The sequence below is a fragment of the Nansenia antarctica genome, assembly GCF_963989245.1.
Source record: "Nansenia antarctica genome assembly, chromosome: 9".
Classification (NCBI taxonomy): Eukaryota; Metazoa; Chordata; class Actinopteri; order Argentiniformes; family Microstomatidae; genus Nansenia; species Nansenia antarctica.
In genome coordinates this window covers 37061401-37088505 of record NC_137679.1, presented here as the reverse complement: position 1 = coordinate 37088505, position 27105 = coordinate 37061401, and the positions used below count along the sequence as shown (strand labels likewise).

The window sequence follows — 27105 nt, the reverse complement described above, 5'->3', positions numbered from 1 at the left end:
GGGTCAGGGGTGCGGGCGGGGTGCAGGGTGCACACTGCACACTCGTACCTGAGGTTGGAGCTCCGCGCCAGGGGGGACAGGCCGTCAGTGTCCGGCCCACCCTGTTGTGAACAGCCGCGGGCCCCTGGGGGGGCAGCTCCAGTGACAGCTCCCAGGCCCCCCTGTACAAACACAGGGAACATGGCCGAGGGGGTCCGGGGGAGGAGGAGGAGGAGTGCAGCAGTGGGACACCTGCGTCTGCAGCTGTAATTTGTCTTCTTTCATGTTCGGGGTGTTTTATGAGAGGCAGAGGACAAGGTGAAACAGCGAGCAAAACAAGCACATGTCTCCACGCAGGAAATCCTCCAGTGGGGGGGATAGCTAATTTTTCAAACAAGCCCCGGTTCCGAAGAAAGACTGACACAAGGAATGCCCTGTCTGTGATTGATTTCTTTGTGGCGTTATATAATGTACGGTGATGTATGGCTGGCGTATGTGACACACACACACACACACGCACATCAAAGCGTCGGTTGCAATGTGCCAACGTATATAGATGAGGGGCGAGAGCAAGAGAGGCACAAAGTTTAGTGGAAGTACTTTTCTGTTGTTATGTGTGTTTGTGCGTGTGCCTGTGTGCGTGTGTGTGTGTGTGTGTGTGTGTGTGTGTGGATGGCTCGGGGTAACTCATGTTCCCTGCCTCTACAGAATCGCATGCAGGGGTATTAGAAGAGAGGGTCCCTCCCAGGGGCAGTGACTACACACCCCTCTACTGAGGCGGCTTGATCAGCGCCCCCGACTTTCAAAGGCAGCTTTCCCTGCTCCATTCAAAGCAATCAGCCCAGTATGGGTCTGCCCATCCAGCCCAAATCCCTTCATGGCTATCAGCGGAACTCTGAGCTTGGGGGTGCTGGGGGCAAGGCTTTCTCCTCACACAGGGACAGGGGTGGGACTCACTCATAAGGGATTGTGAAAGGCCGTGACACGCGCTTATCCACACCCCAGTACGCCCCCGCGACAAAAATATACATACAGTATATGAAATAAATAAATAATAAAAGAGATGGATTCGAAATGACAGACACATGCGCGCACGCACGTACACACGCGCACACGTTCACACACAGACACAGACACAGAGCCGAGCTGATATCCGCTATGCCGGATGGACTGGGAAGGACTCCCTTCATTGTCCCTTCATAAGACATTGACGTTGCTTTGGTGTTGGGGAGGTGACTTCTGCAGCTGCTCTGAAGTTCGGCTCTGCCACCACAACAGGCAGTTGACAACTCTTAGGTCACCTGCTCAGAGCTGGGGGGCTGTCAGTGTCCCAATCTGTAAACAGAGATGTTTGTTTCACATTCTGGTACAGTAGTTTGTGTTATTTTTTATTTTTTTTACTTTTTCTGAGGGTTTCGTAGCTCAGACGAGGTCTAGACGGTTGCCGTCGCATTTCTTTCGCATCTGATTGGCCCTAATGGGAGACAGAAGTCCTCTCCTCTGTCTCTGGTCAACGCCACCGAACAGAAATCGTTCCGAGGACGCATGCATCTCGAGGTAATGAAAAGCAAACAGAATGGGAGTTATGAAAACACCATTATACTTTTAATTCAGGCGCCTTTTTTGTTTCTGCTGTTGAGTTTGAGGAGAAAAAAAGAAAGTAAGTGAAATTCTAAATAAGGGTTTAGTCCCAGATGTGATCTTTCATACAGTATTTGATGTGTGTGAAGGCACAGTAACTCGAGCCTCCGGGTTTCACCCTGGGCTGGTTTAGGTTAGAGTGGAGGGGGAAATAAAGGTCTACGGGGAATAACATTGGGCTGAACTTCTCCATGAGAAACAACAAAAGATGCCTCGCATACGCAGAGCCAAACATATCAGAGTGCCCTCATCTCTGGGTGGTTAAAAACAGAGAGGGCAGGGGATGATGGATGGGGTCAACCAATTTGAGAGGGCAGCTCCATCTATATGCATCTCAATCCTGCGGTTTTCCGTCGAAACACACTTTTGCATAAAAAAAATCGGAGCGAGTGTCAGGATTGAGATACCATGAATATGAATCTATTATCTGATTTTTTTTTTTTTATTATTCCCGGCCAAATCTGATGAGATTCCAAGATTCTACTGTTTATGACCATTTCCAATATACATAAAAAAAAAGGTTGAGTAAATTGAAAAAACAATTGCTTTGGTTTCGGCTCTCCGATACTGAATCAATTTAAACATGTGACACAAACACACGGGCGAAAGACGAAAAACAGTTGCCGCTAAGCTACAGCTAAACAAATACACACAACGAGCTAGGGGGGCAACGTCAAGCCTTTAATTGTGCAGAAATTAAGACAACGTGACATAACACAGAGACATTGCACTACCCTGAACCAGCCATGACCTGGGAGTCCAGAGCTGGCTCACCGTGATGGGGCTCCTGGGGAGCGAACAGGGGGGGAGACGGGGGAGAAAGAGAGGGTTCAGGGTAGAGATGATGGGGCTTGGGGTGGATAGACCCAGGATGTCTTCCAGAAGCTTCCAAAGGCTGAAGCATAAGGCTGGGGCTGGAGCTGGGGGTTGAGGCTGGGCCTAAGGCTGGGGCTAGGGCTGGGGTTGGGGCTAGGGCTAGGGCAGGGTCTGAGGCTGGAAGTAGGTTTGGGGCCCGGGCTGGGGCTGGGACTGGGACTGGAGGTAGGTTTGGGGCCCAGGCTGGGGCTGGGTCTGAGGCTGGGGCCTAGGACTGGAGGTAGGTTTGGGGCCCAGGTTGGGGTTGGGGTTGGGGCCGCAGCCTACATCTGCCCCAGCAGCACCCAGCACACAGCAGCCGGCCGGCCTAATTACTCCGGCAGCCCCCCTGTTACTCCTCTGAGCGTGTGTCATCTGGAGGGCGCCGCGGCCCGCTTGTCTCTGCCAAGGAGGGGAGGCGGAGGTGGGTACCACGCGCACCCACTACACCCCGGCCGTGACGCATGGGTAAACACACAGGCCAGGAGAAGAAGAGGGAGGTCAGGGAAGAGGAGGAGGAGGCCACCTTGACCCGAAACAGGAACAACAACAACAACAAGGAAAGGGCAAGAAGGGGGGTTGGAGAGGTTGTTGGCCCGAAACTTTGAAAACAAACGACTCTCATCTGAGAGAGTTTTGGGATTATCTCAAAGAGAGCGGGGCTGAGGAGGATTCACCTACTGGGAGTTAAGAGTCGGTGTGCTTTCAAGCCCAGGATAGGGAGGCGGAGGGGGAGGGGGGGGTGGGGGTGGGGCAGGGGGGAATTAGGAGGTGAAGCTATCTCGCCCTGGCACTTAATCAAAGGGATTAGGTCTTGGGAAGCCGAGCCCCACAGGTTATCCTTCAGGAAGCATACCAAGTATCAAAAAACACCTTGAGTTCAAAGCAGCTCAATTTTCCTATATTAGAAGTGTTTTGGTCAGTGCCTCCAGGCTAGTTTCTAGGTAAAAGAAACGGTGTCAAGAGATGTTTGTACTTGCAAGACTCGGGAGACAAGAGGAGAGAGATGAGGGTGGGGGGGGGGAGAGAAAAGCCTGTGCTTAAGTGGAGCGCAGGTTCACCAGCTCTCTGCTCACGATCAATCACTCCCCTCCCTCCACAGCCCCTGCCCCAGTCCCAGGGAAACCCGATCCGCACAAGTGTCCAACTTTCACACACTTTTTCTCCGAGTCTCGTCTCAGGAAGGCCAGGATTGGGCCAGGGAGGCTTGGCAGAGCAGGTAGTTACTCAAGTCCACATAAAGCACCACCACCATGGCTGTCAGAGGGGATATTGTGGTACGTTAGATCAACCTGTTTACTATTGTGGAGGATTTAAGAGCACTCCATTTGCCATTGTATCTGGGGCAGGAGATTGTAACTTTTAAACCCCCCCGCCCTCTGGTCCGTCTGTCTGTCTGTGAAGCCCCTGCGTTGCTGTTTGAACCTGGAGGAAGATGCAGTGAACACAATCCTGTCATGGCTGCCGTGAGCAGACAGGATGTCAGAGGTCTGCGAGAGGCAGCATACTAGGGGGGAGAAGGAAAGCTGTTTACACACGTGTGAGTTATGGCAGAGGGGATCAGTGTGACATGTTGTGTGAGATTTTCTTTGACGTTTCTAATGCCGCAGCCGGTGTGTGTGTGTGTGTGTACAGTATGTGTGTACAGTATGTACAGTATGTCTGTGTGTGTACATGTGTGTGTGTGTACACGTGTGTGTGTGTGTGTGTGTGTGTGTGTGTGTGTGAGAGATATATCTGAAACGTGTGTAAGGTGTTTGAAAGTTAAAAACAGGATGGCACGTGACTCCTCACAAGGTGCGGGGGCTCTCCTGAAACTGAGGTGCAAACATAGACATCTACTGTACCCACACTCAGAGAGAGTTAGGAGGGTCTTTGTAACGAGGCCGGTCCTCACCTCAGAATGCTGGGGTACACCCTCAGTACGTACCAGTGGAGGCTGGTTGAGGTAGAACCTGGAGGACGGCCTCATTGTAATGCACGGAATGAGGAATGGTGTGTGTTTGGTACCGTTCCTCATTCCATTCAATGCATCACAATGTCGTCTGATTTCTACCGTCCTCCAACGTCCTCTCAGGTATTAGTCAGGGCCTGTGTGTGACAGGTATTAGTCAGGGCCAGCGTGTGACAGCTTCACAACATGAAAGAGGGATTTAATCCAGTTGAGATTTCAGTCTACGGTTTTACACAACGCTGCACTGAAATCAGCCTGATTCCATATCGGACACTTACAATTACTGCATGCCCAGTCTTGCTGCCAAAGCCCTGGTATGGCTTCAATAGAACCACCCATCTGTCTAACGTTAGGACCATTGGAAACAGATTTTATTTTGGTCCAAATTGCAAAATAGCTACTTGGGAAAGAAGCTAAAATAACATACAAACAACAGCAACTATGATAACAAGTGAGGTCGGAATGAAATGAGCAAGAGATCAAAAACATAGGGGCTTACAAATTCAACGCTGCTCTTTGAAAGCGGATCCCCTAACATTACTGCCGCGTATTGATTTACTCTGCAATTTCGTGTCTCTCTCCCTTATGCCAGCTCCCCAATCTGTGTCGAGCAGGAGGTCCTGCAAATAGCACTCATCTGATTTTTCCAAAACATAAAAGATTAATACCTTGATTCTTTACAGACACAAAGATAATAGAAGGGGCAAGCTGAAATTGGTATTTGGAGAACGGAGTAGCTGAAAGCAAAATTAGATATCCAGAGCCGGGAGTTCCTTTAATAAACCATAATGAGAAAAGGTCATACTGTACAGCAGGGGAACTTTTGTGTACGTGATGGAAAATCTGTTTCTTAAAACAAGACCCTCTTGTAACCTTATCCCCCGTGAGTTAACATTGTGGTGGCACATACAGAGGATATTGAAACGAGAGATGTATACTGCACTGTATGGCCTATACAAGATGCCTGAGAAATCAGTGTATTATGTTAAAAAAACAAATATATGTTTATATATATACTGTATGTGAACATGTATGTTATTGTAAACCTTTAATTTGCTGTAAATACACAGTATTTCCAATAAGAAAAAGGTTAGACCAATTTTGTTTGTATTTTGCCCAAAATATATTGAGTTAAATCATGTGAATTCACTACTGGCTACACTGCAACAGAGGACTCTTTTCTGAAAACTTCCAGCTTTGCGGTTCACATCCGCAGATGAAGATAAAAAAAAGATAACTAGGCTTTTACATTTCAGTCCAAATCACATAAGAAGAGACCGAGAGCTCCGAGCACATCTCCAATTCTATTTCAAAGTAAGCCCTGCTGTTCCATTTCAAATACCTCGGGGTTAGGAGGTCATAATGCAGTATTCCTGCTTCTAAACATTTTATACAGGCATCCTACTGTAAATGGGGGAAATTCAGCATCTAATGCCTGTATTCCCCACACCGCCCCTTAGCCTGGACGGTGAGGACGGATAACAAAGTAACAGACTCGTGAATCCTCACACAGCCCTTTCTTTCTTTGAAAGACAAGAAGCCACAAAATAATTGAGGGAGAACAGAAGTATACTGTACTGTTAGGATACGTCAAGTTGAGAAAATAATCATGACTTAGAGGTGAAGTTATGCCGATATTTGTCCCCCTCCCGCAAAAAAAAAGAAAAATAAGAATATTACAGTTAGTTTATGTTATGCCTCGCAACTCGCACTCCATTAAACAGGTAATAAATGTGTTATAAAGCTGTTACAAGCCCCTGAGGCCAGCAGGAGCAGAGCAGGGGCTGTTTACGAGGTAGTGTTTATTACAGACGAGGCGTTATCATCAGGTGCCACAGAGCTCCCAGTGCTAACAGTAGCTAGGCTAATAGAGAGGTAACAGTCTCTAGGCTAACAGAGGGGTAACAGTCTCTAGGCTAACAGAGGGGTAACAGTCTCTAGGCTAACAGAGAGGTAACAGTCTCTAGGCTAACAGAGAGGTAACAGTCTCTAGGCTAACAGAGGGGTAACAGTCTCTAGGCTAACAGAGGGGTAACAGTCTCTAGGCTAACAGAGAGGTAACAGTCTCTAGGCTAATAGAGAGGTAACAGTCTCTAGGCTAACAGAGGGGTAACAGTCTCTAGGCTAATAGAGAGGTAACAGTCTCTAGGCTAACAGAGGGGTAACAGTCTCTAGGCTAACAGAGGGGTAACAGTCTCTAGGCTAACAGAGAGGTAACAGTCTCTAGGCTAACAGAGAGGTAACAGTCTCTAGGCTAATAGAGAGGTAACAGTCTCTAGGCTAACAGAGGGGTAACAGTCTCTAGGCTAATAGAGAGGTAACAGTCTCTAGGCTAACAGAGGGGTAACAGTCTCTAGGCTAACAGAGGGGTAACAATCTCTAGGCTAACAGAGAGGTAACAGTCTCTAGGCTAACAGAGAGGTAACAGTCTCTAGGCTAATAGAGAGGTAACAGTCTCTAGGCTAACAGAGAGGTAACAGTCTCTAGGCTAATAGAGAGGTAACAGTCACTAGGTAATAGAAGGCTAACAGTTGCTAGGCTAATGGAATAGTACGGACGGCCATGATGACAGCTTCAGGTGCAACTGCCTCGTCCCCTCTCCCTCTCCCTTTAGCCCCATTACAAAGGTCAGCGGCGGTAATGAGGACGGCGAGTGGCAGGGAAGGTGACGTGCTGGCGGTTAGCATGCGGGTTCATATTGTATCTATCCGCCGCATATGTCCTGTCCACATAGGTGAGTTAGAGTCTGGCAGGGAGGAACAGGAGCGGGATGACCTCAAGACCTGTGTCAACCCACACAAGGATAAATATAGAGCGACCAAAGAGCCTCTGTGTCTAAAACTGACACATCGAATCACACTCATCCACTGCAGTCATTTCCCTCGTCCTAGCCTCGCACACAGCCCGACGATAACAACCCCGCTCCGTCGGTAACGGTGCTAGAGAACAGCCTTCGGTGCTCACTCCTCAAAGTAAACAGTGATAGCAGCACAATTGCCTATTTTATCCCCTTTCGACCAAACCAACACCCCCCCCCCCCCCTTCCGTCCTATTCTACTGGGTTTCGAGACAATGCAAACATAAACAGCTGTACGTGACTCATCTCGGATTTTGCAGCGAATCAGAGATTGCATATTAATCCCCTTGCTCTCGCTATTTGCATATGAGGAACGTTTTTCAAAAGGCCTGTCTATAATGCATAAGAGCCTTTTAGGCTGTGTTTATTCCTACAGTATTTTCCTCCCACTGACAATCCCAGCGACGGTTTTGCTTCATTTTGTGAGACATGCAGCTGTGAATTATTCAGTCACTCATCTCTGGCAGAGCATCTAATTTAAAAACATACACAAACACACAACACACACACACATACATTGTACTGTACATCAGCAACCAAAGCCAGTCCCTACAGAGATGAGGCATCCTATTATCCAGCCTTCAGAACCTGTGTGTCTATACCGGGGCTCTTTGTTAGGGAACCAGAGGGGAGCAGGTCCGTTTAGAGGTGAGGTGCTCAGTGTTCTTTAATGGGCTCTGTCCCGCGTCCTAAGACGAGGAGAAACACAGTTAGATGTTCCCAGCATGTGCGGGGGGGGTGGGGGGGGGGAAACAAGCACCTCACTGTAACGCCCATGCATTATTCAGCCCGCAAAGATGTGTGTTTTAAACGGAGCTGAAATATACATGGGGCATATGCTAATTGGGCAGAGTGCACTCACGCTGCAGTTAGCGGAAAAGACAACACGGAAATAGCATGCCATGTGAGGAGGTGCCCCCATCTGCGTACAGTCGAGGGGGGGGGGGGGCGGGGGAAGTCAGAGTTTTATAAATGGGGGAGGAAATGTCTTTATCCCCAAGTTTGGACCATCCTACCCGCCCCCCCTCCCCCCCCGTGTGTGTTTTTGGCCGGGCGCTACTGGCTCAGTCAAATTCCCAGCAGTACCTCTAAACAGGGCCTTCCCGCCGCGCCGCCAGCCTGTCCCCCCCCTGTCCCCCCCCCCCGCCTTAACAACATCCCAGCTGACGCCCCCCTCGCCCCTGCCAACAGACGGCTCACCTTAAACCCGCAATCTGCTCCTCCCGCTCCACGACAGCGCCGAGACCCCACGGTGATAGAGAGAGGGGCAGAGATGGAGGAGGAGGAGAGGAGAGATGGAAGCAGGGAGAGAGAGAAAGGAGGAGGTACAGCTACATCTACTAAACCTACTGATCATGGACTTCTCTACTGTACTTTCAGTGTGTGTGTGTCTGTGTGTGTGTGTGTGTGTGTGTGTGTGTGTGTGCGTGTGCGTGTGTGTCTGTGTGTGTGTGTGTGTGCGTGTGTGTCTGTGTGTGTCTGTGTGTGTGTGTGTGTGTGTGTGTGAGTGTGTGTGAGCATACACGTGCATGTGTGTGTATCAAGGCCAAGGAGGAGGCCTGGCTGTGCTCTACCCAGGGCTGGATGTGATCTGGTTGTGTGGAGCGTTGCAGAGAGGCTGCCTCTCTCTGCCACACGGCCCGGGCCAGTCTAATTACTGGAGAACAGCATGCTCCAGTCTGGGCCTCCAAATGGCACCATATGTTTTCCTAGACTAACCGGCTGAATAAATGGCATTTACCCATTCAGGATGCACTCTGGGCTGTGTCTGGGAATCAGTCACTAACTTTCTTATAAAAGCACAGAGACACCCCCCCCTCCCCCCCTCCCCTCCCTCCCCCCCCTCTCTCTTTCTATCTCCTCTATAAAACTCAGCTGTGGGTCCTCTCGCCATGTGTCCTCACGCGTCCCTTCCTGTTCCGTTTAACCATTTACAGCCGCCTGCCGCCTTTTTGCATTTTATGTCAAACACACAGAGACAGGGGGCGTACATTTCTGTTGTTCTGTGGTTAAGCCGAGTACCAAAGACATTTAGTTAATGAGAAACGGACCTCACAAAACCTGAGTCACAATGCCAGGGCGTGTCCGTGTCCATCCATCTACTCAGCAGTGACAAGTGTTGACTGGTGACTGTTGTCTTAATATTGTGTGTGTGTGAGTGTGTGTGTGTGTGTGTGTGTGTGTGTCTGTGTGTGTACACACACACACACTACCACCACAGGGTTCACTACTGACAAAATGGTGACAAAGGTAGTGAACCGTTTTTAAAAAAAAAAACATTCCCAATAACAGCTACACTTCTAACTTTCCCCGGCTTCTTTATCCTCAAACCCAGATCTGTGAAGTCGGACCACATTTGGCTGACGGCTCATGGCTAATAGAAACCCAGATAAAACATAGAGTCATAACTTATTCATAGAAATGTGTGTTGAGTTGATGCCATGACCTCTTTTAAGGAAACGCTGCTAACTCGGTACAGTATCTCTGCTAGATACGCTATCACATGACATCATGCTGTTAATGAGAACAGCCTTCAGAGAAACACACAGATGAATATCTAACCCGGGAAACAAAACAACAATGTAAGTAAATATGGCCCCTAATTACTGTGACAAGGTTGGAAACACAGATAAGATTCCAAGTAGCTGTAAGGGCCTTGCACACATGTGCGCACACACACGCACAAATGCACACATACACAAACACGCACACACACACACGTAACACACACAAGCATGCAGGCTCACACACACACACACACACACACACACACACACACACACACACTTTGTAAATCCAGTGTTTTAATCAGGTTTCTACAGCGCATAATGAGGTGCCCACTAAGCTCCAGCTATCTGATGCCACCGGCCACTTACTAGAAACCATGGAAGGTTCCGGTTCTGTTCCGTTTCCTCAGAACCGACTGAACACAGCCTGCAACCGTCGAGGCCACCGAGGTGTTGGATGTTTTAGCCACAGCAGTATCACATGTCAGGACACGATAGGCCAAGCCATAATCTATAAATCTGCCATTACACAGAATGACCTCACATACCTCACATAACTCATAACACACTCTTGTAACAGTACACACACACACACACACTCACACACACAGATCCTGATCTGCCGGTGCAATGCGGCGTGCACCTGGCTCATCCACACCTGCTGGTTAACAAATGGCAATCACATGAATCAGTCAGGCTAGGCTACAGCGGGACTCGTTCTCACAGAGCTGCCGGCATGTCGGCTCTTACTCAATAGCCAGGTGCCTGTGTGTGTGTGTGTGTGTGTGTGTGTGTGTGTGTGTGTGTGTGCCTGCGCGTGTGTATGTGTGTGCATTTGTGTGCGTGTGCACGTGCGTGCGTGTGCATGTGTGCACGTCTGTGTGTGTGTGTGTGTTTGTGTGTGTGGGTACATGTGTGGCTGCACAGAGAGGGCTGCGTACAGGTGGAGGGCCTCCCGGTGCAGGCAGGGCCTCCTGACGCAGCTCTGACCTCTGTGGGGAGCGCCGGGCGCCTCTACCTCCAGCTGGAGGAGGCACGACCTCGCCGCCGCGCCAGAGAGACCAGAGAGACCTGTCCTTGTCCCCCGCTCCGCTCCGTGTCCTGACTAGGGGGGAACGTGGAATATGAATATGAATATGAATGCGCGGGGGATGTATGACACAAGCTCCCCCCTCCTAGTTAATGAACAGTCTGAGCATAGCACAACATCCAAACTGTAACCATCATATTGCATGGTTTCACACACACACACACACACACACATGCGTAAACACGCACGCACGCGCAAACACGCACACACACACGCGCGCACAAACACGCACACTCTCTCAGTAGGTGTATCAGTAGGTCCGAGCTTGGCTACAGTGGGGAGGGGGGGGGGGGGGCTGGAGGAGAGAGAGAGCTAAGGAAGGAAGGGACCCCATCTGTGGCCGAGGGTCCGTGGGTGGAAGCGTTAGCTAGCCCGCCCCCCCCCCCTTCTCCTATGTAGCGGCACAGCCAACTGTAAAATAAATGACGCTGTTAGCCGCTGCCTCGCAGGTGAGATGTACCGCTGCTACAATTATTCTAATGCCAGGATGCCAGCGCAACCAAATGCTGCTGTCAGCCCAGGGGTTTAATTAGCTTGGCATGCGTGCCACTTATAATCACCTGCCATTACCAACCCTGGCTGCATCTGCTTACACGTCTGTCAGTGGCGGCATGACGTGTGTGTGTGTGTGTGTGTGTGTGTGTGTGTGTGTGTGGTTGTGGGTGATTGTGTGTGTTTGTGTGTGTTTGTGGTTGTTTGTGGGTGATTGTGTGTGTGTGTGTGTGTGTGTGTGTGTGTGTGACAGCCTTTATCCAGCCTGGTAACCAGACACAAAGGGCCAAACACTCCCACGCACACACCACACACATGTGCACACACACACACGCACACACACACACACACATCCTGCCGCGCATCACAAACACACACCCACTGACAGAGAGAGGATTTCACATTACACACGCCGCCATCAACCTAGCATCACATCGGCATTAAGCGGAGAGGCAGTACTAATGATTTATTATGGTTTGCACACACTGTCGTCTCCGGGTGCTAGTTTGTTTGTCTATTGTTTGTCTGCTTTTTAATCAAGTCCACATGTACTGTAGCCGTAGCCAATTAAATCATAAAGACATTGAGTTGTCAGCTAAACTGAAGTTTGGAGTGTGTCCTGTGTGGCTAGGTTTGGTAGAGCCTTGCCTCTAGCAATGCCAAGGTTGTGGGTTCGATACGGGGGGTGGGGGGGGTTGGGGAATGTGCAGGCCTTGGTAGTGTCAAACTGCATTGCTACACCTGAGGCAGAATACAGCGCATTGTGATTTCATGAGAACAGGAGTCCTTGCACAGAAGGATGGAAGTGCCTAGCAAAACCTCAGCCCCCCAAACTGTAGAAAGTGAAGTTAAAAGTGGATCGACTATCTCCCTCTGGCATATCTGTGGCTACCTCCGGGGCTGGGGAGGATGGGAGGAGGGGGGGGGGGGGCGGGTGGGTAGGGGGGCTTTTCTCCCTTTCTCTCTCCACATCTCTCTCTCTCTCTCAGTCATGTGACCCTGGAGCTGGCTGACTGGAGGACGGACCTCAGGCTGTGTACATACAGGGTGGAGAGAGGCTGACAGCTAGGAGGGCCAAAGGGCTCCCTGGAGAGAGAGAGAGAGAGAGAGAGAGAGAGTGTGTGTGTGTGTGTGGGGGTGTGTATGCATATACATACATGCGTGCCTACCTGCCTGCCTGCCTGTGTGTGTGTGTGTGTGTGTGTGTGTGTGTGTGTGTGCCCTTATGCCCACCAAACACCACACCACACATCTAGACGGTGCCAGTCAGTTCACCTCCTGCACGGCCAGCCAGGCAGTGTTGTTCAGCAACAATACACACCTCGTACAGCTCTGTTCTCTATTCACTCCAGGAAGTTCTCATTCAGCGGCGAGCGGCACCAACGATTCGCCGCTGCCTGTGGAACATCTGTCCGGGACTTGTGTGGGTACACTAATTACAAATATCTGCAGTAATCCAAAGGCGATAAGAGACTCATTACTCGGAGAGACATTTATCACTGTGGGATTGATGACCCATTTCCGAGGCAAGGCTTTGTACAGGGAAGTGAGAGGAGCTAGATATCTCGCTATCCGACATCAGGACTGAAGCCATCCCATTCGTCAGCAGCCATGGTAGTTAGAATTGTAATTAACAGCGTTTCGCAGAGTTTTTCTGGCCCCCTAATAGAATTCCTAACTAGGAATCTAGCAGATTGACTTGGAGGGAGAGGAAAAAGAGTGTTTTTATGTTCTTTTTTACGCTGTTTTTCCCAGCGGGCTGTGACTGGACTGTTCTCCCGGTTCCTCTGTGAAGAACAGCCGCCATCGCAGAGGGATGACTTTCTCAACACTGGTGGTGATTCACAGGAACGTTCTCAAATAAGGAAGCACGCAGATGCGTGCACACACAGACACACACACACACACACACACACACACACACACATCCACTCACACACACACACACACACACACACAAACACACACACACACACACACACACACAGACATACACACACACGCACACGCACACACCCGGCAGATGATCACAGTAGGTGAGGTCTAAAGGTCTGTCCACCTGCCTGCCGTGTCCCAGTCTCGGTGCAGTAATGAACAGAGACAGCTTGGGGACCGCCTGTGTGCTTGTCTGCCTCCCACCACCGCCATGGGGGCGCGTTGGGGAGGGGGGGGGGGGGGGGTAGGGGGTGGGGGGGTGACAGGGACAGCAGAGATGTCCCACACAGTGACAGGCAGGTCTTACCTGTCTACCCCATGCACACACACTCAAACTCACACTCAAACACACACACACGCAAACACACTCACACACACACACGCAGAGACCCCCACCCTGACCCTCTGTAATTCCTCCACCACACGGCTGCTGACAGGAGCAGCTGCGGCCGCCACGGCAGACAGATGAAATGTTCATAACTATCTCCTCCAACTTCCATCTTCACCTTCAGGATAATTTATGACCCGCCCGCCAGCCTTGAAGAGACAATATGCTTGCCATGAAATGAAGTGTTCCAGCGGTGTAGGTTATAATTAACAATGGTGGGGGGAGGAGGTAGGGGAGGGGGGGGGGCAGGGTGGATAGGGAGCACATGGTGTTATTGTGCGTGCGTGTGTGTGTGTGTGTGTGTGTGTGTGTCTCTTATGTCACTTCAGTGTATTCAGTGATATGGAGAGCTAATTACACTGGACCCACCCCTATCCCCCCCTTTCCTCACAAAATCATTCTGGCCCCCTTAAACAAAACACTCCATCCTATTTACTGTGTGTGTGTGTGTGTGTGTGTGTGTGTGTGTGTGTGTGTGTGTGTGTGTGTGTGTGTGTGTGTGTGTGACTGTACCTGTGCTTCCCCTGTCAACTCTACCCATTATTATGTCTGCTGCTGAGAATGCTCTTAATCGGTCTCTCCAGGATTTTGTGATGGTTTGTTTGTGTGAAAATGCCGCTCTGCGGCTTTTCAAATAGTTTACGAGGCAATTTGCGATGTTGCAGATTTTTTGTGTGAGGGTTTTTAATACTATTTTCACTTAAAGGCACTTAAAACAATAAAATGTCACTGCCATGTACTCGGTTCTAATAAGATTGACCACTTTCATTGTGTTCTCTAAACAACTTCACAGTTTCTAGCTGATATTTTTGTAGGCAAATGAGATGGATCTGTGTCCATTGCTCACCTGTCAATCATCCACCACCAGCTTCACACCTGAACACGCTGACAGGGGACATTGAGGGGAAACAACTTTGTTGATATGTGGTTTGATTAGACTGGATAACGTGATAACAGTGAGGTAACAGTGAGGTAACAGTGATAACAGTGAGGTAACAGTGATAACAGTGAGGTAACAGTGATAGCAGCAAGGTAATAATAAAAACTGCAAGTACTTTTGGGATCAGACTCCTTTAAACAGTAAGTGTGATGATTGGTTAAAAGTTGTGGCAAAATATGTGACGAATGTTTGCTTTTGCATTGAAGTATGCGATCGCAGAATCCCAAAATACTAGGGGGACTGATTAACTTAATGGTACAATATGGGAGCTATGTTGTGGTTCAACGGTCATTTCAATTCATGATGTATAACTTTTGAAATGTGCCGCACACACATACACACACACAAACACACACACACTCAGACTCAAAATCTATGCATCATTTCAATGTATTCAGTAAAAGTGTGTGTTAGTAAATGTTTGGTCGGTGGAGGATCTAGTGTCTTTCAGTGAATGTCCTCCACTGGCCCACAATCCTGTGCTCTTGTTCCTCGTTTCACACCCCTGCCACACATCCTCTTCCCATCATCCCCTAGGTTTTGCGTGTGACCAGAAAGAATGCCCTGGTTTTCCTGAGTAACAGTAAAACAAATAAAAAATTAAAATAAAAAGTCCCCCAAATCTGGAGCTCACTCTGTTTGGTTTGCCTTTTCACAATCCCAATGTTGTTTCCATATTAAAAGTTACACTCAATGGCAGACTGTCTCTACAACAAGTGGCCCTAAATGTCTGTGGGACTTTTAATGACATTTTTTCACTCTCTACGCCACATTGCATCGCCAAGCTATTACTGCGAAAAGCGTAATTATGAAATTACTGTTTCCATTAAGACCTGCAAGCAATTTAACATTTTTTTGTCTTCTTTCTTTTTTTTTTCCTGCCAAGGGCAAATAGGGAATTTAGCAGAGACTGAACGGTGATACTGAATTTGTACAGCTTATGTTCTGACATCTACCCACAAAATGAGGGTAACCGTGTTTTTAAATGTGGCTGATTACCCTGTAGTTTCAGTGCCAGACTAGGTGTGTGTGAGTGTGTGTGTGTGTGTGTGTGTGTGTGTGTGTGTGTGTGTGTGTGTGTGTGTGCACACGTGCGTGCGTGTGTGTGTGTGTCTATGTGTGCGTGCGTGCATGCGTGTTTGTGTGTGTGTGTGTGTGTCGGATTACCTTGTGAAGTGTCTATGTGCATGTATTCAAAGTGTGGAGACAGGTTGTGAGGTGGTGTTATCTGCATAGATGAATAAACAGCATCAGTCATCTTGTTCAAAGCACATTCCAGCTGGAGTGAGACATGTTCTCATGTACTTTCCACCCTGGCAGCCAAAAGGATGAGAGGCCAATCACGGCTGCTCCGGGTGCTGTCGAGGGCCTTGCTGCGTCGTGTTGTGTTGTGCCTAGCTAAGGTTATTGCTAAAACAGGGGCGGGTGTGATGGGAGAAAAAATGTACAATCGCTACCTCAAACACCCAGGCCACAGGCGCTCTCATCGCACGCACCCGCCGCCGCCCGACGGACCACACAGTACGTGTTTCGATAAAGACAGACAAATTAGACGACAGCTTTTTGAGCTAACCGTGGCATTCAGCGCTAATTATAGCCCTGGCCCCTTATGAAAGACCCAGATGATGTGTTCATATTTGTTTTCGCCCTGAGCGCAGCGCAGAGGGTAAACACACCAGTGGCAGTCGAGGATGAGAGAAAGGTGGCAGAGGGAGGGAGAGAGGGAAGGGAGGAGAGAGAACAAGAGAGAGAGAGAGAGGGAGAGAGAGAAAGAGCTAGGTCGCTTCTTCCAGACACACAGGTGTTCACCCGCCAGCGCAGCAGTACCCTGAGGAAAGAGCGAGTCAAAGGTGCAGCCAACAAACTTCTGGCGAGCAGCACACGCCAAGGAAAACACACTGTCAGACAGACAGACAAGGGCTGGGCTGAGGGGGGGGGGGGGGGGGGGGGTAGCTAGCGTAGCTTAGCAATAGCTATCTGCGTGCCTCTGTGTTAGAGAGCAGGGGAGCGATGCGGGCCAACCGCCTGGGAGATGTGTTCTGATTAACCTGTCCCCCGCGGTGACAACTACATCACCCGGCGACGGTTAACAGACGCGCCACGGAAGGCCCCGGCTTCCAGTGCCACCCACCCCACGCCCACGCCGAAACCCTCCCTCCCGCTAATTAAACAAACGAGTGCGTGGCGTACGCGAGTCATTAACGCAGCGGCGCCGGGGAAGTTTGAGGTCACGGCGTCCCCTGGCCCCCCTCGCCGCTCTCGTCAGCGGGACCGTTAAAAAACGCCGGCCGCGAGAGGAGGAGGAGGAGGCCTCAGGGAGAGAGGTGGCGACTGACACGTCGAGGATTAAAATCATTACATGACAGAAGGGGCCCGCCCACTCGCTACCCGATGAGTCGCTAGCTGCTAGCCCGATGACTGGCTTGACTGGAGCTCTATGGGAAACTCCCCTGTTGCTATGGCTCTCTGTTGTGTTAGATAGATGTAAAGGAGGAGTCATCTGTTGGACCCTGTAAACCCTCCCCACAGTATGGTGTCTGTCTCCCCCCCCCCCCCCCCCCCCATCCTCCCCCTCTTTCCTTTTCATCACTAGTTCCATGTCACAGGCTGGACTGACTCCACTACACCAGGCTGGGGTCCTTGTCCGTCTTCATTGTTGGACAGCACACATACACGTCTTTCAAATTCCCATCTGGGACAGGGGGGGACCCCCATTGTCCTCTCTCTCTATCCGTCCCACCCTAGCAAAGAAGAAGGGGGGGGGACGAGGAGGAGGAGCCCTGTCAATGAGTACACAAAAGATGTGCCATCGAGAAAGAGGCGGGGGAGGTGGGGGGGGGGGGGGGGGGGGGCGGTAAGAGTGACAGCAGAGGAGGGTCTCTCCCTCCATCTCCCTCTCCCTCTCTCTTTACAGGGGTGCAACTGGTGTCTGAAGAGCCAGTAGGAGAGGTCAGTCCAGAGCCTGGACATAACTCCAGCCCCGGTCGCTCCGGCCCTCCCTGACCCCTGGGCTTGATGACAGGCTGAGGGCCTTTTGTCTGGGAGCGCTCTACCCAGGTGAGGGCAGGGAGGGCGGGGGGGGGGGACAATGGCAGGAAACAAAGGAGCCATGGAGGCTGGGAGATGGCCCCCGGGTCAGGGGTCAGGCTGGACAGCTGAGTGATGAGTGCAGCTGTGGACCTGTGGCTCCTACATCTCTACTCTCTCTCTCTCTCTCTCTCTCTCTCTCTCAGACCGAAGCTTTCATCTACTCAAGCTTTAGTGGAGTAGATGAAAATGAACACACCGTGTACAACACACACACTATAGATCGGTTTCGGTCCGACGGTCCTTTTTAAAACAAAACGGACACTATGCACTGTGGTACTACTGTATATTGAGACATAATACACTGTTTTTGCTTTTGAAGGACAAATTGCTCATTCTGTGCACTCTCGGGAAAAACTACTGAATTTAAATGATGGTCATGCAGAACAGAATAAACGACGTAATACATTGCGTTGGCGTGGGGGAAATGGCGTACAGGGATGGGGGGGTTGTGTGTGGGGGGGGGGGATCGCATTGTGCCGTTCAGGAAGTCAGATCTTGTGAGGTCACCCAGTTTTCCACTGGAAAATGAACTTCCGAGGCCCCTGGAGTCACAGCGGGCCACTTCTTGATTTACGCAGTTCCAAGCTGTCCGACCGCTTCCCCTGTCACAGGTCAGAGGTCAGCTGCTGCTGCGGCCCGCTCTCCTACCGCCCCACACTGAGGAGAGGGACAGGGGTTGCCAAGTCAGGCAGAAACACCCCCCCGTTCCCCGTTCCCCCGTCCGCCTGAGTCATAAACACCACAGTCTTTCTTCCCTCCCATTCCCTTCTCCTCCTCCTCCTCCTCCTCCTCCTCCTCCTCCTCTCTCCTCCACAAAGGTGAAGCCGGGCCCTGCACTCTGTTAATCGTTCACTACAGGCCCGCGTCTTTTTTAACACACACAGGCCCCCGCTGGAGAACAGAGGAGAGCGCCGGAATGAAAGTAAGGGGGTAGTAAAAGGAGAGAGAGACAGAGAGAGAGACAGAGAGAGCAAATGAAAAGAAAAGGATAGAAAAAGCCACAGAGAAGGGCCAGATGGGCACCTTCACAGTCCATTTATCAAACCCAACGTGCCCCTCCCCTTCCTCTTCCCGTCGTTCTCATGTCCTAAACCCCCGTGTAATTCCCTAATCATTTTCATTATCATATAATGACCTTACAGAGCCTACAGCAGTTTGTGCGGTCAGTACAAAACTCACAGCTGTTCTTTTGCTCGCCGGCTGTGACAACGGCGGCTCTTTATTGGTCAGAGACGTGACCTTTGGCTCCGGCGGGTCGGCGCGGGGTCACCTCACTCAGGAGGGTCCGAGGTAGCCGCGAGGCGTAGTTTAGTTAGTCAGAGCACCTGTCAGTAACGACACGTTACCGCCAAAGGGTGAGTTTGTCTACCTTGGACATGGTGAGAGTGATACCCTGAAATGTTCCTCTCAGGGCTCGAAGTTAACCCCCGGAACGTCCATGTTTCGGGCTTGAGACGTCCCTCCAAAAACGTCAATCTTAAGGTTTGAGCTTGGGTCAGTAGACAGAACCACCAGTCCCCACCCTCGACGGTTCTGATAACGTCGGTCTTCCAGAGGTGGTCTGTCGGGGACGCCTACATCACCCACGTTTATTTTTCTCTCTGCTGAAGTATTGTCCAGCCTCCGTGCCACAGGACGGTTACCCACCCTCACTCAAACACATTATAATGACCGCTTCAGAGGGGAACTCATCAAAGGGACTGGGGGGGGGGGGGGGGGGGGGGGGGCAGCATAAATCAAAACCCTATCTCAATATGCACCGGTAAACCAAGTTATGGAAAAAAAAGCTCATACGAATAAAAAAGCATTTCTAACTCCATTGGTGCGGAGAGTGAAATGGAATGGACTACGGCTCCAGCGGTGAGAGTGGAGGCATCCGTCACCGGGAACAGCCATAAGTCAACGATGAAGACCCCACTGGTCACGGCTACCATTTCTCTTCCTCCCTCTTGCTAGTGCTCAAAACGCCCCTGGCGGGGGGGGGGGGGGCCTTGAAGGGCTAGCAGGCACAAGTTTCAGACCGCCAGAGATTTAACTCCGTTGTTTAAGAAACAAAAGTCGGGGGAGAAACTTAATCAATCAGCCGGAGCTGTTTATGTTTATGTGCCCTTAGCTACAGTCATCCATCATGATGTTTTTTTTTGCGTTTTTTCTTTTTTTTGGCTTTGTTTTCAAACCTTTAACGACGAGCATTATGCTCCAAATGGCTTCCATGGAAACAAAAGGAGGCGTAATGTAAAAACAGAGCCTGTTGCATACCGAGTTGAAACCTCATTAGAGGAAAGAGAAAAAAAACAACAGCTAAACGAATCAGCGAATTCATTTCAAAAAGGTACCATTCTAGTGAATGCTTTATGGAAATAAAAGAATGTTTGAATACGTCAGACTAAAGTGAACCTTAACTCACTCTCTCTTAACTCTCTCTCTCTCTCTCTCTCTCTCTCTCTCTCTCTCTCTCTCTCTCTGTGGGTGTACATGCACTCTATCTTTGGTTCAAAACAATTATATTACTTCCAAACCAAATCACGGCAGAAGCGCCAAACGGTTTCCTCTCCCGCAAAGTACTGGAGTTGTTGCTTTTTCTCCTTATCCGTTCCATATCTCTCATCATTATCAGCAGCGCGTCTCTCTTAACATAGCGGCAGGCCATGTGTTCAGACTCCCCTAACCCCTGTCTGTTGACAGCCACTTCACAGACGACTCCCTGGCTTTTTGGGAGAGAGGCATTATCTGTGTGGGGTGAGAGATAGGGAGCAGTCCCAGTTCAAACACATTACGGCCCTTGTGTGTGGGATGCTGTCGCCCCAATCTAATCACCCATCCACCACTGATGAAATAAACTCCTGTCTGCACCGAGGGACAAGGACTGAGCATTTCCTGGTCTGGCCCCTGTCATTGGTGCTCTCCTGTGAAGTGTGGGGCTGGCTGGGGATGGGGATGGGGATGGGGATGGGGCTGGGGCTGGGGCTGGCTAGGCTGGGGCTGGCTAGGCTGAGGCTGGGGTTGGGGCTGAGGCTGGGGCTGGGGCTGGGGTAGGCTAGCTAGGCTGGGCTAAGTTGGGCTGGGGCCTGGGTGGGCTGGTGGAGATGTGGACAGATGTCTGGCCTAGAGGCGGTGTAGTGGGAGGGTTGTCGGGGGGGGGTGTAGTGGGAGGGTTGTCGTGGGGGGTGTAGTGGGCTGGTTTTTAGCTTTCAGCACCTTCATTAAGAATGCCCTGGCCCAGCCCTAACATCAGAGGCACAGAGGGCCAGGGCGTCGACGCCGCCCGACGAGGTGTGTGGAAACTGTCTGTTTACAAGGATCATCTGGTCAGGGCCGAGCTGGGGGTCAACAAGAGGGGACACAGGGAAAAAAAGAGGCAGGCCATGGGGTGAGGGATGGGGGGTGAGGGGTGAGGGCTGGGGGGTTGGGGGGGTGCGGGTTGAAGGGGGCCCGGGGCGGATTCAAGTTTACTAAATGTCTTTTTGGGGATAAATGGATGGCCCTGGTAGGAATCTTTTATCTTTCTGGTCTGTGCGTTTCCCCTTCAGGCACTTTAGGCTCTTCCCAGGGCCTGGGTCTTGTCTGGCCGCGAGCGTGGATCACTCTAAAGCTGGGGACTTATGGCTTGTTGAGCCCTTACCTGTAGGTCAACCCCATCTGGACACACAACATACTTTAAAACTGCTGTGTACGGGTGTGTGTGTGTGTGTGTGTGTGTGTGTGTGTGTGTGTGTGTGTGTGTGTGTGGGCCAGTGTGTGTGGCCGTGCAAATGTGAGTTTGTGTATGTGCTGTACTTCCCTGTGTGTGTGTGTGTCAGTGTGTGTGTGTGTGTCAGTGTGTGTGTGTCAGTGTGTGTGTGTGTCTCTGTGAGTGTGTGTGTGTGTGTGTGTGTGTTTTCCAGCCGTTGAGGGTGGCGGGGGGGGGGGATGTGATAGAGAGATGGAGCAGCTAAAACAACACAGGCTGTGTGTGAGGGCTGGCGTTATCTGAATGAATGGGCCGCGTTGCTAACCCTGGTCTCCTAAGCCTTATCTGGGAGGAAGGAAGCGGTGGGCTATCCAACACACGTGTCGCTGTGATAGCTGCCAGGTCCAAGGACCCCCTGCTCTACAAACAAATCTCCATCTGGCATATTATGTGTGGACTCACTTCATATCAAACACAAGAAATAAAGTTCGAGGGGGATTCGAAAGACCCTGTGCTTTCAAAAACGTTCTCTGAAAATGTGTGGGAGGGCAGTTTTTTGAGTGACTGCCATATGCGCTTTTTTTCGTCTTCGTATGATTTATCGAGTGTTAGTAAAGATATAACAGTATGCTGCGCTCAACTGCGTGTGTGGGTGTGTGTGTGTATGTGCGGTTCCGTACCTGTCTCTCCACGTCTGCCTGTGCTGCTGTCTGTCTGTCAGGGCGGTGAGCAGGGTCTCCGCAATCTCCCTCCGCCCCTCCTCCTCTCGGCCCTCGTCCTCCACCGCAGCCAGGACCAGCTGGGTCTGCCATACAGGAAGTAAACAGGATATGATGTCACCAAACAGAATGCCATGTACAGTAACTCTGACCCTAACCCTAACTCTAACCCCCTAACCCTAACCCCCTAACCCTAACCCTAACCCAATCCCAACTCTGACCGAGGCTCCAGAGTAGTTCTGTAGGTCCCATCCCTAGATACACAGGTGTTGTACACGGATGGACTGGTTCCCCAGGACACAGATTAATCCTGACCCTAGACTAACATGTGTCCTAAATGGAGATCTACTCTTAACACATTGAGTCCAGGACTAGGGCTTAATCTGAGTCTGAGAAACAGGGCCCCAAGCATCCTGTGTTCCAGTAGTTCAAGCCGTAAGCCTTTAGCCTAGCTAAACCGCGACGTTAAGACGGCAATACGGTAATACTCTGTACCTGACTTCGGTGTAGGTCGGCCTTTTGAAGTCATGCGTGGATAATGAAGGGGCTGTGCCCTACACTGTTTGGTGTACCTCCCTGTAATGTATAGTAATGTATATCTTGTGTATATTTTGTTTAATTGAAGGAACCATGACGGATGTTTGTTTTAAGAACCGCCCCATTACGTTTCGCTCCGACAAAAGGAGCAAGGGAATGAGAGGCCTCGCCACGAACACAACCCTAAAGCACGTCCGATCGGTTCCTTGACCGTTGTGTGCGGCGGCCGCTCACTGTACCACATTGGCTAGGCTAACAGCTAGGCTAACACCCCTTGTCTTTTTTTACGCTAGCCTTAAAACCCATCCTGGATAATAATAAAAAAGCACAGCATAGAGTCAGTTTCACATCAGAGGACGGGAGGGCAAATTACACCAAATATTCAAAGTGTGAGTCAATTAATCACGTCCGCACACTTGGGTGTGTAATGTGCGAGTATCCCCCTGTTGAACATGAATTACAGGCCGGCTTAGAGTGTGACGCGGCGCATCAGCGTTAATCTGAGACATCCGGGCAACCTCTGGCGGGCCTTGGGCTCGGCGGCACTCTAAGCCGGTTCAGAGAGACTAATGTGGAAAGGGATCTGGCAGCCCAAATTAAATGCTGAACTGTCAGAGAGAGACGCTCAAATCCCTCTCTTTTCTTCACCTCTCTCTCTCTCTCTCTCTCTCTCTCTCTCTCTCTCCCTCTTCTCCCTCCCTCTCTCTCTCTCTCTCTCTCTCTCTCTTCTCCCTCCTCTCTCTCTCTCTCTCTCTCTTCTCCTCTCTCTCTCTCTCTCCATCTCTCTTCTCCCCTCTCCCTCCCTCCCCCTCTCTCTCTCTCTCCATCTCTCTTCTCCCCCCTCTCTCTCTCTCTCTCTCCGCTGGTGGTGTGATGGATATGTTACTCTGACTGACTCTGACGCCTTGTTAAGAGCAGTCTCTTCCTGTCACATCCACCAGTCAAACGCTTTCATTTCTTCCCATTACGCCTCCCTCGCCTCTCCACCCCACCCCACCCCCCTCCCCACCCCCTTTTCAAAATCCCACAATGCTGAGATTTTTCTCTCTCTCTCTCACTCACTCGACGTTTTTAATCCGTCCCTGACAATCCCGCTGTCTGTCTTAATTCGTGTGAGGACAGGTTTCGATTGCGGGGGTGTCTCTAAAAGGAGACGATGTGTGTGTTTCTGAGATGTACGACACGGCGATCTCTTCCCACACACGGAACGAGCCAGGTGTCATAACACACACTGACGCACCGGTGAGTGTGTGTGTGTCTGTGTGTGTATGCGTGTGTGTGACCGATTGCACCTGAGGAGGATGAGACGTCAGGGGGATGTGCTGTCTGACCGGGGGGGACGGGGGGGGGACGGGGGGGTGGGGGGACGGGGGCTATAGGCTCTGGTCCCTATAGGGAGACTGGAGCCTTCCCTGTAGATCAACTCTAATACCCCCAGGTGATTGACAGGATGGGAAATTGTGAGAAAGTGCATTTGGAGTGTTTTCGACGTCTCCACTGGAAGACACATCACATCCTGAGTCGTTGTTCGGTGTTCGCCTGTCTCCATACGCCGCACTTCCTGACTGGAACTGAGCCCCAGGAGGAGGCTGGCGGAGGTAGAAATCGGAGGACGGGCTCATCGCGCTGTTCCGTTCCAGGCATTGCGAAGAGCTCCGGTTTAGGTCTACCTCCACCTGCCTGCACTGCCGAGCCGTACCTGAACCAGAGCATGCTTCCTTCACTAAAGCTTCGCGTCAACACTTCCGAAGGCCGACCCTCAGTGAGTAGCTCCTCACCCTGAGGGGTCGTGGGGGGTCAGGGGTCAGGGGTGGACCAGATAGAGGGAGGGCGGAGGGGCTCTTCCCCCCTATCCCGCCATCAGCGATGACAGACCCCACCAAAGGAGCAAGAAAAGCCCCGTCGCCGTGAACTCTGCTCACCTCTCTGCTGTTAAGCCTTAGTCAACAAACTGGCGACAGCCTCCTGAGAGGGGGGAGTGAGGGTGTGTGTGTGTGTGTGTATGCTTGGTGTATGTATTCTCTCTTTCTCTCTCTCTCCCTCTCTCTGTGACTGGTGGTGTTTGTTGTGCTGTGTTTAGGAGGTCTGGTGCTGAGTGAGGCCTTCAGGTTTAGCCCCAGGCTATTCCCCTGGCTCGTCAGGCTCCCTGCTGGTTCTTCACTAGCCTGGTCGAGCAGCCTCACCAACCCCCAGACCTGCTCTCCCCCCTCACCCCCCCCCCCCCACCCCCCCACCCCCATACCTCAGGCCCTCTCTGTAAGCACCGGCCTGCCCCTCTATTTACACCCAGATGACAGTAGCTGTCCTCAGCCTCTATGATGCTGACCAGGGATGTCCCTGTGACCTGGGCCACAGCACAGGTGAGAGAGAGGGCATGATGGGGGGGGGGGACGACACCCAGGTCACAGTCCCAGCCCCAAGCCCACATGCCCCAGTCCTGTGTATTTACACTAGGAGAAGGGATCTATTCCATGTTACCTCCCTTCCAAACAGCAGCAGGGCAGGTAAACAAACACAAACACAAGCTAAAGTGCAGGAGCGCTGCAGGCGCCCAGTGTTGATGGCTCAGCCTTCTGAGGCCAGACTGGGGTGGGGGGGCGGGGGGGGGGCGGCCTGGGGTGTCTCACCGACACCCACACTACGTCGTGTTACAACCCCCGCCCCCCCCCCAACACACATAAACCCCCACACCCACCCTCATCTGAGCCCCACAGAGTGAATGTAACAGTTGCTACAGTATCATTTAAAAGTTACATTCTGGGTCACAGTTTAACTTCCAGGAGAAGTATACATACATACATACATACATACATACATACATACATACATACATAAAGAGAGGGAGAAACATGATAGGCGATAAGCTGCCGATTGGTTGACACATCATAAACAGGGCTGCCGATTGGTTGACACACCATAAACAAGCTGCTGATTGGTTGACACACCGTAAACAGGGCTGCTAACGTAAAACCCCCCTACAGTATCTGCTTGTTAACACCCCATGAATAGTCTGACTTCAGGTCAGGAATTGAGTTGTTGTGTGTGCGTACGTGCACTGGCTCTTTGACTTCATCCCAGCTCTGTACGAGGCAGTCGCCCCCCACCCTCCTCCTGCTCACCGCTGTCGGCCTGGCACCCTCACCTCTCTCCCTCTCTAACGCCCCCCTGGCACGTCCTAGGTCCACGGCAGACAGCCTCCACGGCAGACAGGCTCCACGTCAGACAGGCTCCACGTCAGCCTCTGTGTGCCAGCGACCAGGCTGCCCATATGGATAGCCGGGCCAGGCAGGGTAATGCATCCCTCTGTTTACGACTACTGGGGCCCCTGGCTTACATAAGGCCTACATGCAGGAGCTGGTGTCCCCACCTCAACAACCCCCTAGATATCCGAGCCTCCTGCAGACAGCTCCAGCTCCAACGCCTACTCTGCAACGCCTTCCTTCCCTCCCTCCTTCCTTCCCTAGAGCTAGCGCACTAGCTCAGGCTAGCTCACTGCTGCCTCCCCCTCACTCCCTCATTCTATCACCCCGACCTCCATCCCTCCCTCCCTCCCTCCCTCACTCCCTCACTCCCTCTGTCCGTCCCTAGCGCTAGCACGCTAAGTCAGGCTAGGTTTCAGGCCTGTTGTCCAAATCTTCCGACACTAACTGCCTCCAGCTCCTGGTCCTGCTCCGACATCTTATTTCATAGGCCCGGCGAGGATGGAGTTTGGCAAGTCCCCCTTCCTCCCTCACTCACTCCCTGCCTCCCTCCCTCCCTCTCTCTCGTGTTGTTAATACATGAAACCAATATGACTTCCACCACCAGTGGAAACAGGCACCAGGCACCTTGCTTGGAGGGTAATTGATAACTTCTGCTGGGCTGATATGAACAACCAGGGAGCTGTGATCCTGGCCGGGCCCAGGCCCAGATCGGGGGCGGGCGGGGCGGGTAGGGGAGGGGAGGGAGGGAGGACGGGCGGGCGGCCCCCGTGTGTTCGCCTCGCTGCCTCCCCAGGGGTAACACTCACACCGCCACTGGAAAATGTTATTAGCGAGCGGGAAAAGTATATATAAGCACCAAGCCACTTCCACTTTCCTGTGACATCACGCGAACCTTGCAGTCGTAAAAAGTGCGCCCTTACACTACCTACCCCTCCACCCCACCCCTATCGCATGAATATAGATGGATGGGGAAATAAGAGGACTTGAAATTTGATTTCCTGAATTCCATGAGATTTGGAGGAGATAGAGCTTTTTTGCAGGGAGTTGTGTGTGTCTGTGTGTGTGTGTGTGTGTGTGTGTGTGTGTATGTGTGTGTGTGTGTGTGTGTGTGTATGTGTGTGTGTGTGTGTGTGTGTGTATGTATGTGTGTGTATGTGTGTATGTGTGTATGTGTGTATGTGTGTGTGTGTGTGTGTGTGTGTGTGTGTGTGTGTGTGTGTGTGTGTGTGTGTGGGAGGCGGGGGGGGG

General features: G+C 51.3%; 1 protein-coding gene across 1 annotated transcript in view; it reads right to left on the bottom strand.

Annotated features, from left to right (window-relative positions):
• The window catches only part of fto (FTO alpha-ketoglutarate dependent dioxygenase), a gene marked incomplete at its 5' end in the record, with an annotated part of 108507 nt that overhangs the window by 44305 nt on the left and 37097 nt on the right, over window positions 1-27105 (bottom strand). The window contains one exon of the mRNA XM_080539736.1: window positions 22079-22203. Coding sequence (XP_080395862.1) covers window positions 22079-22203 — 125 coding nt within the window. The remainder of the gene's footprint in view (window positions 1-22078; window positions 22204-27105) is intronic.